We start from the raw sequence: 13365 nt of genomic DNA, 5'->3' as shown, positions 1-13365 counted from the left end.
GCACACATAAAGGACACATCACCCAATTGTCTGCAGCGATGTGCAGGGTAAGTTAAAATACCTCCCACACAATGTTTGGTTTCTGAAGCTTGGTTCCAAACTGGCCATTAGTAGGGTAATGATTTAATCAGTTGTTAACAATGACTGTACTCCCTACCAGCTGATGAGCATGTAACCTTGCAATGACTCCCTTGTCACCTCCTCTGCTGCTGTCATCAGAAAATCTGGCCTTCATTTTGGGTGATTTCTATACACTGCTGCCAGGGTTCCTCTCTCCTGAGTTGCTAGGGCATCACATTCAGTGCAGGAAAGTCTCTTGTTATCCCCAGGGGGAAGAAATAAAATGGAAACTTGGGCAGCAGCTGCCATTTATGTTAAAAGTCCAGCTTCCAATTAAAGTTGGTGCTAGGTTACCTCCTGGAACTAAGGGCTTAGAGAGTGAGGTCTAACTTGCAAGGCGAAATCTGTTCACACTGATGTCTTTGTCTCAGTCTCTGTCAGTCCCTTGATTGCTAAGAAAGTGCAGAAACTCTAAGTATCTCCTGGTGGAGAGAGATGTAGGATGCTCAACTCTGCTGACATCACAGCACTAGGAATGTTTTTGCCTTACCACATTACAGCTCTTTATTGTTGGGAGATGTGGAACTTGCCTTAAGACCTTTTTTTGTTGGGTGGCAATGGAGGCATCAGGAACATACCAATGATTCATGACATTTGCTCTGCCAGACTTAGTCTGGAGACATAGGGAATAATTTTGCAATCAGTAGAACTTTTGTAATATGGGCTAATCTGTAATGACTCCATCAAAAGATCACAGCATCAAGCAGAAGAGGCGCTCTGGGATCAGAAATCCCCAGTGCCCTGTCTTGTTTCTGAATGGTGAAAGAAACACAGCCCTGAAGTGTTCCCAGGCCCCTTGTGAAGGGTCTGTTGTCAAGAGATTTCAGACTTTTAACCTAAAACCAGCCTATGTTACCTTGCCTGGGCTACACACTTGGGCTGAAGGTTAATCACCAGTTACTGGCTGCAACATCTCTAGGCATTTGGTACAGTTTTCCTCCTGTCAGCTGTTGCTAAGACAGACAGCACTAGCTTGGGAAATGTGTCATCCAAATCATTCATTCATAACTGGGTGGAATTGGCATGCTAATAGCATTCCCAGCTGTAGGCTGTAGAAATGAGGAGAGGGTATTGCTTTCTTTTGCTCTAGTGTTCTCTGAAGCCATCTGCTTCCAGACCTTGTGCAGAAGAGCAGAGGCAGGATAGCAGAGGACACAAAAGGATAGATTTCCTAAAGCACTCCAGATTTGGTCTGGGTCAATTACAACATAAAGTCCTTAGTCCTGTTGACTGTGAGTGATTATTGTGGTACTTAAATTCTTCAGAATTCCTCTTCCTTCCTTTCCCACTCAAGAAAGGCCTGTTTCTTCTCAAGGCAACTTATTCTCACTTTAGCAGCCTACAATGGAAGATAAGAGGAGCTCTTTCCTCTCCTGACAATACCACTGTGCAGTGGGATGCTTCTGTCTTGGGCTTGCTCTGAGGTGACAAAGCCAGCTAACACATTCAGGTGAGGCAAACAGCCTGAACACCCAGACTTCCAACTACTGGATGACAGAGAAAATGTCAGAGGGGAACAGGAACTGAACCTGTCCTTAGGCCAATTCTTTATTCACTGTGTTGAGAACAGGGGAGAAAGTGAAAGATTATGCCCCCCCCTACTATTATTCAGTGCCTACAGGTAGGAGGGAGGAATCTGACCTGTACATTTCCACTGGGCCTGGGAACAGATGGATGTTAAATACATGAAGGATGTCTTTGTGCTTTCCTCTTTGTTTTACTCACTCATACCTTTCATTCTTTTATTTAATCCTTGTCAATAGCAAATGACTTTACATACTGGTATCACGCAAAGACAGCCTGTTCAACTGTCTGGCCTGCTACCTCTCCAAGGCTGGCAGATATGTGCAGAAAGGTAGCTGCAGGGCAAATATATTTGATATTTCCACCTTATACAACCTCCACTTGTTTTCAGTTCAGATATTTCCCAAATCTCATGTGGTTTCTGTGGATTTAGTAATCCTCATTGGATTACAGTCTGAGATCAGGACCTCCCTTAAGCCTATGAAAGCATTAAAGACCCATAAACTTTTGCAGCAAGGAGTGCTCCAAGTTCCCTATTCCCATGAATAATTCATGGGAATAATTCATATAATAATTCATAATGATTCAATATATATAATTAATATTATATATTATATATAATATTATATTTTATTTATATTATATTATATATTTATATATATTTATTTATATTATATTATATATAATATTATATAATATATAATATATAATATTATATAATTATATATAATATATATAATATATATAATAATTCAATAATTCATTCCCATGAAGAACCACATCTTTTTGAAGATGGTGCCTACTAGTTTTGTTTGATCTCTCAGTTTCTTGTAGTGGAAGAGATATTGACCAACCAGCCCATTCGTAGCCTCTGCTATGAATATGCTATGAAATACGTTTTCATAGACCCTTGTGATATCACCCCTCAGCTGTCGTTTGTTCCCAGCTAATGAGTCCTAGCCTTCTCCCTGTCCCCTGGACCTTGCTGGCTCCAGATATGTGTTCACCCTTCTCACCCTCCAAACCGTTTCCAATGAATTCCAATAATTCTATTCTGAGACAAGAAGAACAGAACCACTCACTATATTTAACCATGGATTTATACCGTGTTATGGTCATGTCCTCTAATAATTCCTAGCCATCTATTTTGCTTTTTTGACTGTTACTGAGCAGTGAGGTGACATTTGTAGAGCAGCCTCTCACAGCCCCAAGATGCAGCAACTCCTCCACCCCCCATCCTCCTACCTCCCCTGCCACCCCACTTTGGTGGTAAAATGGTCATGGTAAATCTAATTATTCTAATTTATGAAACTGCGAATGTTTTACCTAGGAACAGGAATCTCTGCCAGAGGCCTCCATACAAACAATCTAGAAAACTCAGGGAACAGTGGCTTGAAATGCATAAAGCCTCTGGAACAAACCTGGAGCTAGGCAAAACAGGACCTTTACAATAACATTTGGATCCAGAAAGATGGTGACTACTGGTCTGACACAGTCTGCTGAGCAGCTGGGTCAGTACAACACATAAGCAATTTAATCCAGCACCTCTTTTACTGAAAATGAATAACAAAACCTTAATAAATCAACAATTACTTATTGCTGTATTTGGGATAATAAATTCTTTAGTTTATCAGTAGCTTGTGGCTTCCATAGCATGTTCTTTGAACAGTTTGCCTTTCAGTTACATCCCCTTTCTCTCCTGGACAATAAATTAGCATTCTTTTTTTTTTTCTTTAAAGGAAAAGAGGGGAAAAAGAGGATATATTACAATTTTTTTCAAAGCAAAAGGAAAAATGCAACATATTTTTGACATATATCTTAAAATAATATGAGGATAACTTTCTCCGCGTGTTAGATGCCTATGCATAAATAATAAAGGACGTTATGTTATTTACAGTGTTACACAATAAACTAAGAGAGTCTTATTTAACACATAATCCATAAAGACAGTAAATGATGAAAACATCCAAGTATGTACAAGATGTATTTACAATAGAATAGAGAATTACAAATGATGATAATTGGCCATGTTCTTTGTCTGCCCTTCTCTGCAGCATTTCATAGGTGCTTTTTTATTGTTTCTTACTAGAAGTAAGTCCCAGCTGATGGTATGTAGCCACACTGCAGAGCCAGGAAGTGTCCAACAGGTTGAGATGTGTCCTTTGAAGGAACACAAGTTTGCTATCCTGGATGTTCAGGTAACTGCTTGTAGTGTGTGTGAGAGAAGCAGGGAGATGCAATGTTGTTTTGGAGGACTGAGCTTCCCTGGTTCCCTGATAAAGGCAGTGATTGATCTCTCAAACCTGGGGGTGTTGGGGTGGCTCAAGTGAGGAAGGGAATATGTGGGCCAAGAGGAGGGAGTAGGCTTTTCTCTGTTATAAGAGAACTTCTGTGGAGCTGTAATGTTCTACACCAGCTGAACAGGCAGGCTGTACCAGGTTGTGTACAACATCTTCCAGCTATACACCCCTGAAGGAAGCCTTTTTTCCTGGAGAACTTCTGCATATAAACACACACACAGGGAGAACTCACGGCTTAAGTTAAATGACATGAAAAGAAACCAGGACAATCTGAACGACTTGGCCCAAAGGGATCGGGACTGTCTAGCTCAGAGGTCTGGGTTGATGAAGCGAACATCCCCAAGGGGGGAGCTGGCCTTTCCTGTAGGCACTTGCTGGCTCTGCTCTGCATTGCTGCAGTCTCCAGCACCTTGGCCAGCAGGAGCTGGCTGCAGTCCGCCAGCAGAATCTGTGGCCATGTAGACTTGCTAACTTCAGGGTGTGGACTTGACTGACGTGGACGATGCCTACCATCCTCACAGTATGCTAAAAACAAGTCCAGAGGGGAGGGGGCCGCGTCCTGCTCCCACTTCTGTGAGTGCCAAGCCAGGGTAACTCACTGCTGCATGAATTGTGCTGTAAGGCTGGGATCTCCCCAAAGACCTAAGGGCTTAGGCAGCCATATCCCCAATTGTATTTTCTTGTTCTTAGGTCCGTGTGAAGTCCCCAGCCTAATTTCATGCTTACTCTATAACACACTACTATATGTACCAGGGGGAGGAGCAGGGACTGCACACCGCTTTGACTTCGATGCACTGCAACAGAAGAGGTGTGACACTTTCCCCTAGATTCACACTGAATAAATCTCACATGTACAGCTCCCAGGCATGCAATTGCTCCTTCCTTTTCTACTGGCCCTATTGGGTAGTCAAATAATTTACTCCACTTCAAGGCAAGATCCTTTTCCATCCTGATTAATCTGTCTGGGCTATCACAGACACCTGAATGTGAGCTGGCCTTGTATGTGATCTATACTGGAGGAGATTACAAAAGCCCTGCATTATAATCTCTATTCTGCCACTAAGATGGGCATTTTGGGAGCAAGTATCTTGCTTCTATGCCCTCCTTTTTCTGTCTTGTCTGTCTCATACGATCTTTGCAGTATCAGAAATGTTACTGAAAGGACAGATTTTCAAGTGCCTCTGGAAACTCAACAGTGCAAAACTTTTGGAAACTGGTGGTCTGCAATCAGGAAAGTTCACCTGGCCCTCTGTACTACTGAGTTGTAGAGTTACTGGGGAGGTGGATGTACTGCTGCATGGGATTGCAGATAAATAGGCATGACTAAAGGGATGAAAATGAGTGTATGGTATGCAGAATTTGAACAGAGCTTTTGTTTTGGTCTGCAAAGGCAAAGTGTGTTCAAGTACATGCCAGCTAGGGAAGAAACGGCAAAAGGGTCTTGAGTCTGGACAGTTTGTAGTTGTCAAGCTTTGCCATCTCCCATAGACTTCTCAAATAAGCAGTGCTATTTCAGTCACCATGTAGCCCAAAGCTGTACTAGTTTCCTGGTCTTTTGCTTCCACCACCAGCATCCTAGCATCCAACTTTGTCATCATTTTATTCCTATTCTAAATTTTTTTTTGTTGTTTTTCTGCTGAATCTGGTGGTCAGTTAGACTCCTCCAAATTCTTACTAATGTGACGTGCTTGATCTATACAGTGAGAAACTCATTAATTTTCATCCTCCTGATAAATAGCTTCATTTACTAAACTTTGCTTTCAGGTCTCAAATCAATAGGACATCTTGTTCAGCGAAACTCTTAAACACATGCTTAACTTTATGCATACACTGGATGCGTCAATGGGAGTCTAGCACATGCTGAAGATAACTTTTGCTGGGATTAGCATAAGCATATGCTTGAACAATTTACTGAGTCAGGACTTTAGTTCCTTGGGTTTACATCTCACAAAATTTCCTTGACTTATTTCTCTTCATTTAACTGGGACCAGGACGTGGCCCAAAGGATGAGTGTAGTTTGGCTGAAATTCTTGTTCTCTTGACATGGCTCTTATTTAGAGTCCAGTAATACCTGTAGAACATATGTTCTCATTTTCAGAATCCCCGGAGTCTAGGAAAAACATTTGTTTTCCACATCAATCCTGAGTCTATGCTGTGCCAACTGAACACAACAAAAATGAAAAGAAGAGAAGAGGCAGAGTGACCCTGACTAAACTGTTAGGAATTCAGTGCAAAAGAGGCCATTTGCTTCTGTCTGAATGGAAGCAACAGCTCCAGCACCGACAACACCCTTATTCATTACTAGTCAAAGACTTCAAGGCCATCAGTGGCTACATAAACATTCATACCAAATGGCCACGCACAGTACAGCTGTAACTCACATGGTGTGCTTGCCTTCCTAAATGGCCTTTGCATCAGCCTGGCCTCCTCCACCCCAAATAATGGAGTCAGTAAAGGTGACTAGAAATGAATTCCGTACTTTTGCTATGTCCTTCCTACTGCCTATCCTTTTTAACTATTCAGCAGATAAATTCTTCCCTGAAAGTCATTTCTGTGTCCAAGAATAACCCTTACTCCAAAAGCAATGCTAACAAGGTATTGCTAGAAGCTTGTCAGGGATCTTTTTGAGTAGGGGAAGAAACAGGAGAAAACTGAGGGGAAAAAAGAATAAATCATCTCTTAAAAATCAACATTAAAAAATAGAGGTGAAAACTGATTGCACTTTTATTAGTGGCATTTGTTTTCCAGCTAGATCTCTTCCTTGCTTGGTTACAGATATCTGCTATAATATTTGCCCCATTAACTTAAACTAATATAAATCTTTTTTTTTTCTCTTTTCTTTTTTTAATTTTTTTTTAAACTTTTAAATAGAATACTGGGTTCAAAGCTTCAGCTAACCTAAACCCATTTTCTAAGGGATAACTAGAACAATTAGTATCTGGAAAATAATGAAATGGCAGCTCCTAGTGATTACAAGCTGACCTCTGATTAATAATATATTTGGTTTAAAATCACAGTATTACTTTCTTTCTATAAGTAACATTACTTAATGCATTTTTTTTTGTTTTTATGTTTTTTTTTTGTTTTTGTTTTGTTTTGTTTGTTATCCTGCTGTAATTAATAGTAGCATGCTGTTGGATCTACTATTATCCCAGTGCTCAACGAAGCAAACCTTTTGGCTGGCAGAGAGCAGACAAAACTCATTTCATATACAGAAAGGAAAATAAAACTTCTCGTAGAAGAAAATATCTTTTTTTTGTTGATTTTTTTTCTTTCTTTCCTTTTTTTTTTTTGTGTTTTTGTCATTTTCTGGTGAGGTGAGTAGGGTGGGAGTGCCATAAGAGGGCTTTTTTGATCTGGGGATTCTACAACAAGCAAACAGAGGGACTTCTGCTATTCTTGCAAATCATACATTCAGTCATTATAATGCAGTGCACAAAAAAGCTGGGATAACTGAGGGCTATAAGATTTTGCAAAATACTATGGGACAGCAATCATTGTAGCTGTACAAAACTTGCTCTCAACATAACATAACATAAAGGCACCATTGATATCTTTCCCCATTTTTGAAATACTGTAAAAAATTGCTACATATGGCACATAACACATTTGTACATACGTATATTTAATTTATAAAAGTTTTCTTTTCCTCTCCTGTTTTCTATCAGCGGAATTGCTAAAATAAAATAAATTGTTTAATTTAAAGGTGGAATACTTCATTATATAAAATAAAGTTTTACATGTGAATCTATGTGTTTTGTTTATGTCTTATACAGCAATAGGGTCTTGGTTAGCTATTACACTAGACAACCTCGCTTGCAACTCTTCTGGTGTGGAGAAGCGATTTGCTGGGTTAGTCCTGCTCTCAGCCAGCCGGTACGCAGTGGCCGGCTCCATATTGGTGGCCATGGGGTTTTGTATGCTCAGAAATGGTGTATCCTCACCTATTCTTTCATCCTCTGTTTCGCTCTCAGAGCTGGTGCTCTCAGAGCTTGTGTCGGAGTCCACTTCCACCCTGCTGGAAATATGGCCATTGGGCTTTGTTCTTTTTACCCGCCGGGTGTTGGTGAGTTTCTTTGGAGGCTCCTGTGCTGGTTCATACTCCTGCGTGGTCTCGTACTCCTCATCCTCCACTATCCTCAGAGGACTTGGTGGCAGACTGTTGCTCTCATGGACAGGATTGTGGTGGAAGGAGTTGAACTGCTGAAGGTGGTTGTCGTACTTCTCACGCAGCCGTGGTGGGGTCACCAGGAGCAGCGGTCTCTCCTCTTCCATAAAGGGACTCACCGCCACCGAAGGGATGGAGACGGTCAAGCTGGAAACCGGCGGTGACATTTCAGATGGGGGGGACTTGGGAGAAGTCGGAGTGTGGAAGTCAACAGGTGACATGCGAGCTGGTGTGGTCATAGCTGAGACATACCTGACAAAAAGAGATGGGAGAAGTTTGCAGACACAGAATCGGTGATACATGAACATGGCTGCTCATGTGGGCTGCGAGGAAGAAGGCAGAGAGCCCCTTAAGATCTCCAGCATCCTCATGTGCATCCTCAGCATCCAGACATTCTTGTTGCTATTAGTCCTATAGCATATGAGCCTGTAAAACCTCTGACTTCTGGGACTTTGGAGGAAAATGTTTGAAAGCAGGAAGAGCAGAGCAAAGCCCCCAGGTCTATTTGCCTCAGAAGAGCCATGGAGATGCTGTAAATTATTTGCCAGAATAATTTCCTGGAATGAAGCCAGGGATGGGATTCAGAGACTGGGGGACTGCCAGAAAAAAAATGCATTTGCAAGTATTTTCTCTAATGGCTGCTGCACTTCTGGCAGGATTTGGCCAGGGTCTGGGGTACATGCAAACAAATAGGAGGAAAGAAAGGAAGGGAACTGAGGGACAGTTCTCCTGGGGCTTCACCCTCTTCTGGCAACCGGACTGTCTCAGGATAAGGAGGAACACAAAGTCTGCACAAAATCTAGAGCCAGATTCTGTTAATTTCAGTTGCTAGGGATAGTCAGAGGAGGATTTGCAGCCCTGTCGCTGCAGCTTTGTGCTGCTCCACACACAGTGATCTAGCTACTCTGCCCAATATGTTTATCTGCAAACAAACATGGCTGCTTAGTGCAGTGCCTGAGGCATGCCCAGGAATCCAGCATGAGAGTCAGGTACATTTATTGCAGAGTGGACTCTTGACACTAGAGCGCATAGAGCTTCAAGCATTTCAAATGCAATCATATATTCCTCCTCTAGCAAGTTGCAATAAGCACTGCACTTGTCTGAGCACTTGTTAAATCATCTCCACACTGCAGCTACCACCTTACAACCCTGTTCCTGTTTTGAAAGAACATAAAACATCTGAAACACTTTTTTTTTTTTTTAAATGCCAGCTTTTGTTTCAGTGCAATGTAATCCTTACAACTTTCCCTTTGGGTTTTGCAGCATTAAAATTATTATTATCTACTTTTGGCATTATTACATATCAGCATGTGCTTCCTTGCCTGTTCTGACTGGGCCCAAACTCAGATGGCTCTGGCTAGTGCTTCAGAAGCCTAAACATGAAGCTTTATCCGTCTTCACCAGGGAACAAATGCTGATGGAGAGGACATTCTGACTTAGTGTTAATGAATGCTCTGCAAAATTTGCGCCTATTCTGTCAAAAGTTTCTGTAGGATGGGGAGTGGTCAAAGGTGACTTCTGAAAGTGAAGCTCAGGTGTTGCTACTGAGCTTGTCTCAAAGGAAGAGGACTCTCAGCTGGTTTGGATCAGTGGAGCTCTGTGGGATGCTATGAGGTCATGCAGATTCATGAGGATCAGCTTGAAACCTCCTGATCAAAGGCACAGTGCCCAACATGACATTTTGCATCGTCTGGCTTTGCTTTTTTTCTTATCCTAAGTTTACTTTCTTGAATTTCAGCTCCGTCCAAACTTAAAATCTTTCTAAGCTACATCTCTCACACAGACCCATTGAGACAAGTTATATGGCTATGGTTCATGAATTTATTTATTTTTTCATTAGTGATTTATTTATTTGAGTCTGAAAGTATCAAAATAAATCTGAATCCAACTTCCTTATCCAACCTATGACTCAATTCCATGTATGCCTCTTGTTTAAAACAGTTATTGGAAAAAAGAGAAACCAGCACAGATCCTGAACAGATGTGAACTAGGGTAAATTGGTTTCAATTGAGGTAAACGACTTACATCAGCTGAGGAACAGGAGAAAAAGAAATTGGAGTTATGCACAAGAATTAATCAAGGTGGTTGCAAGTGAGAACAAATGGAAGTTAATAGGTCTGCATACTAAATGTACAAAATAATTCTTTATTTTTCCTTGCACTACCTTTTCATCCCTTTCGCTTTGTAACATAGGTGGTGTCTGAGGAACTGAAGCCTTTGTAAAGCCTTCTGGTACAGCTTTGGACATAGGTCTTGTTGACACAATGGAGTTTAGCTAAACTGGTTCTTTTAATGTACTAAGTTAGTTAAACGTGTTCAATGTACTGTGTGTGCATGCTTCCATCAGAGTGAAATTACTCATGCTGGTGTGTCATGCATTCACACGTTTCTGGTGTATTCCCACACAGAACAATGGGGTAGTGCTAACAAGCTGCTGTCCACAAGCTGAGGTGCAGGCACTGAACACATGCAGCTCTAGCCTTTCCTGAAAGGAAGGTTAAAAGGTGATGGATTTATCCAGATTTTTGGCCATCCATGCTGGCTTGGTGAAAGGGGATCAGAGTGTATACAGACCCAGCCAATTAACTAGTTACTTGCTGCTAACCTCACCTCTCATGCAGAGATGATATTTTATGAGTTTCTCTCCTGTCAGATGGCTAAAGACCTTGTAAAATACCTATGATTGAGACCTCTGTTCATATAAACAGGTTTTATGGCATGGGATGCAACAGAGGGATAGGGCCATGCAAAAGAGTCTCTGCTAATGTCTGTTCCATTTCGTTCCAGAATTGTAAGGGAGCTGGGGACCTGGAGGATGGATGGAGCACAGACTTGATTTGCTAATTCAACATTGCTTTGCTTCAGGAAGTAATTTGTCAGCTTGCATTCTCCTTTATGTTTCAGAATCATTTTTAGTTGCAAATAACTCTTATTTTCTCACTTACATACACACACATACCCGCAATCCATCTCTCAGAAATGATCTTCCATGTATTTCCTGCTTGCTAAATATAGATGAGGCCTAATTTAAAGCCTGGGGAACTATTTTCTGCATTCCAAATTCACCGTCATTTTGAGCAGAGGCTAAGCCATCAATGCATGGTGAATTATCACAGAAATGTTGCTGTTTTTCACCTGTGCCATAATATTCTAGAAATCGAATCATTTACAAAACATCTTTTCTTGTCATTGAAATGGAAGGGCACATGCTTCTTCTTCTCTCCCTAACAACATGGTGTATCAGGGTGTGGCTCTTGTGTGTCCCAGGCCATCTGCACCAGCACATGAAGCCTGTGTGAATGATCTGTGCTTCTCACACCCAGATGCCCATATATCTGAAGCTCTATTACACACTGCTGGTGGGCATGTGGCAGTGCTTCCAGCTCAGTTCTCAGGCAGGGAACAGTGCTGTATTTACTGTCGTACATCCTGATACTGCAAAGCACATGGCAAGTTTCACCCGCATGAGTAATACCACTGATTTCAACAGGGCTACTCACACAATTAAAAGTTAATCTTGAGTAAGTGCTCTGCTGGACTGGGGCCATGGTTGTTTATCTCATGTGAACCACATATCTTGAAAACTAAATTGCATGGTAAATTACGGACATTTTTAAAAGAAGAGCGCCAGTTCGCTGTCCTTCGTGGTCCTACAAACCATGTTCAGAGGGCCCTCAGCTGTAGTCCACTGTCCTGCCACTAAACAATTGGTCTTTGTGTAGCAGAGGGAGTACCACTGAAATGGCTTTTGCTGTACTTGCACATTCATTTTTCTGGAAACCACAATAAGTCTCCTATATAACTCACTCTCCTTGTGGATTGCCTAGCTGCATTTTTGACATCATGGACGTCCCACGATATCAAAACTCTTGTGATTTCACAGTGCTCAGAGAATTGGTCCAGTAACCCTTTGTTTTCTTTCTTTTTGGCCTCTGATTTCTGGGAGCAAGGCTGTCTTCAAATACCTTGTTTCTTCCCAGTCTTTCTTTTTCTGCTCTGGGGCTATGCCATGATCTTGAGATAAAATCCCAACCTCAAGCTGAAAAGCCTTTTTCAGTGAAAGTTTTCTTAGAACTCATTCACTTCAAGTCAGACCTTGGGTATTGATGAGTGAGACTTCCAGAGGAAAAAAAAAAAGTTAGTTCTTTGGAAAAATCCTGTCTAACTCTGCCTCTGACTACTTTTGATTCAATGAAGACTTACCTTCTTCTGGCTTGCAGTTTGTGTTCTTTGCTTTTATTTAGTAAGATGTCAAGGGGAATTTTCAAAAGAGATAATGGGTTTAGCATCTGGAATCCCCCAGAAAGTAAATGGTGGCTGAATTCCTATAGTCTTAGGAGTCCTTATTGCCCTCCTCCTGCATTTCTCCCTGTCTCCATACATTGTCTCCATACATTGTTTTGTCCCTGTCTTTTGTGTCTGATAAAATCTCTCAGTTTTAAAATCAATAATTAGTCAGAGATCCCTTTTTACTCTACAATGAAAATTTCTGAAAAGTTACTCCAGTGGAGCTTATCCAAATGTGAACTGCATCTATTAGGAATAAATCCAGCAGAGGCAGAAAGGCAAGATGCTTTTTGTAGACTTTAAAGTACACCACCTTTACAAATGAGGGGAGGTATGCCCTACATGAGCAGCACTGTTGGGCTTCCTCCTGTGGTCCCAAGCAGGGAAACCCTCTGGGATCACCAGGCCTGGCCAGCTGGAAGAAATGAGGTAGTGTGTGGTACCTTTCACTGTGAGGAGAGTCTCGGTAGGAGTCAGGGGTCTCTCTTGCATGCCGGAGGAAGCTGTTGCCTTCCCGTGGCCCACCGATGCCATTGAGGCGGCCCCGTGGCCCCGTCGGGCTGGTGTGCCTGCTGTTCTCCACAGAGGAACTGACAAGCACCGAGTGACTTTCGGAGAGGATGCTTTCAGTGTGGCCGTGACTCCAGCTGCAGGAAAGAAGGAGAAGGGAGCAGAGGGTGAGACGGTGCTTTGATTGCAAATGCAGATGAGAAGTTTAACTGGGGGAAAGCGAGGACTCTGCTGGAGCTTTGGGTGTGCAGCGCCTTAGGGCTGGTAACTGGGGCTGCAGATTTCTGTGAATTACAGGAATCCACACACATTGAGATGACTTTGCACGTCTGGGTAAAAGGAAGAAGAAGGAAGGCTTTCCATACTCTAGGACTGGAGACTGATCTTTAAAACAGAAGACCAGTCACTGATTAAGCAATCTGCATATACTGAAATTCACTCTAACAATGTTGTAAT

General features: G+C 41.9%; 1 protein-coding gene across 11 annotated transcripts in view; it reads right to left on the bottom strand.

Moving 5' to 3' along the window:
* Positions 1–3176: 3176 nt before the first annotated feature.
* The window catches only part of NRG1 (neuregulin 1), a 182396-nt gene continuing 172207 nt past the window's right edge, over positions 3177–13365 (bottom strand). For all 11 annotated transcript variants that reach the window (XM_080574336.1, XM_080574333.1, XM_080574338.1 and 8 more), the window contains 2 exons: positions 12843–13046; positions 3177–8364 (listed from right to left, as the gene is read on the bottom strand). In XM_080574336.1, the coding sequence (XP_080430462.1) occupies positions 7713–8364; positions 12843–13046 (856 nt within the window). In that variant the 3' untranslated portion in view covers positions 3177–7712. The remainder of the gene's footprint in view (positions 8365–12842; positions 13047–13365) is intronic.

The sequence above is a fragment of the Anser brachyrhynchus genome (genome assembly GCF_964034855.1).
Source record: "Anser brachyrhynchus genome assembly, chromosome: Z".
Lineage (NCBI taxonomy): Eukaryota > Metazoa > Chordata > Aves > Anseriformes > Anatidae > Anser > Anser brachyrhynchus.
Note: the sequence above shows the minus strand (reverse complement) of the source record. Positions and strands in the feature narration are given on the sequence as shown.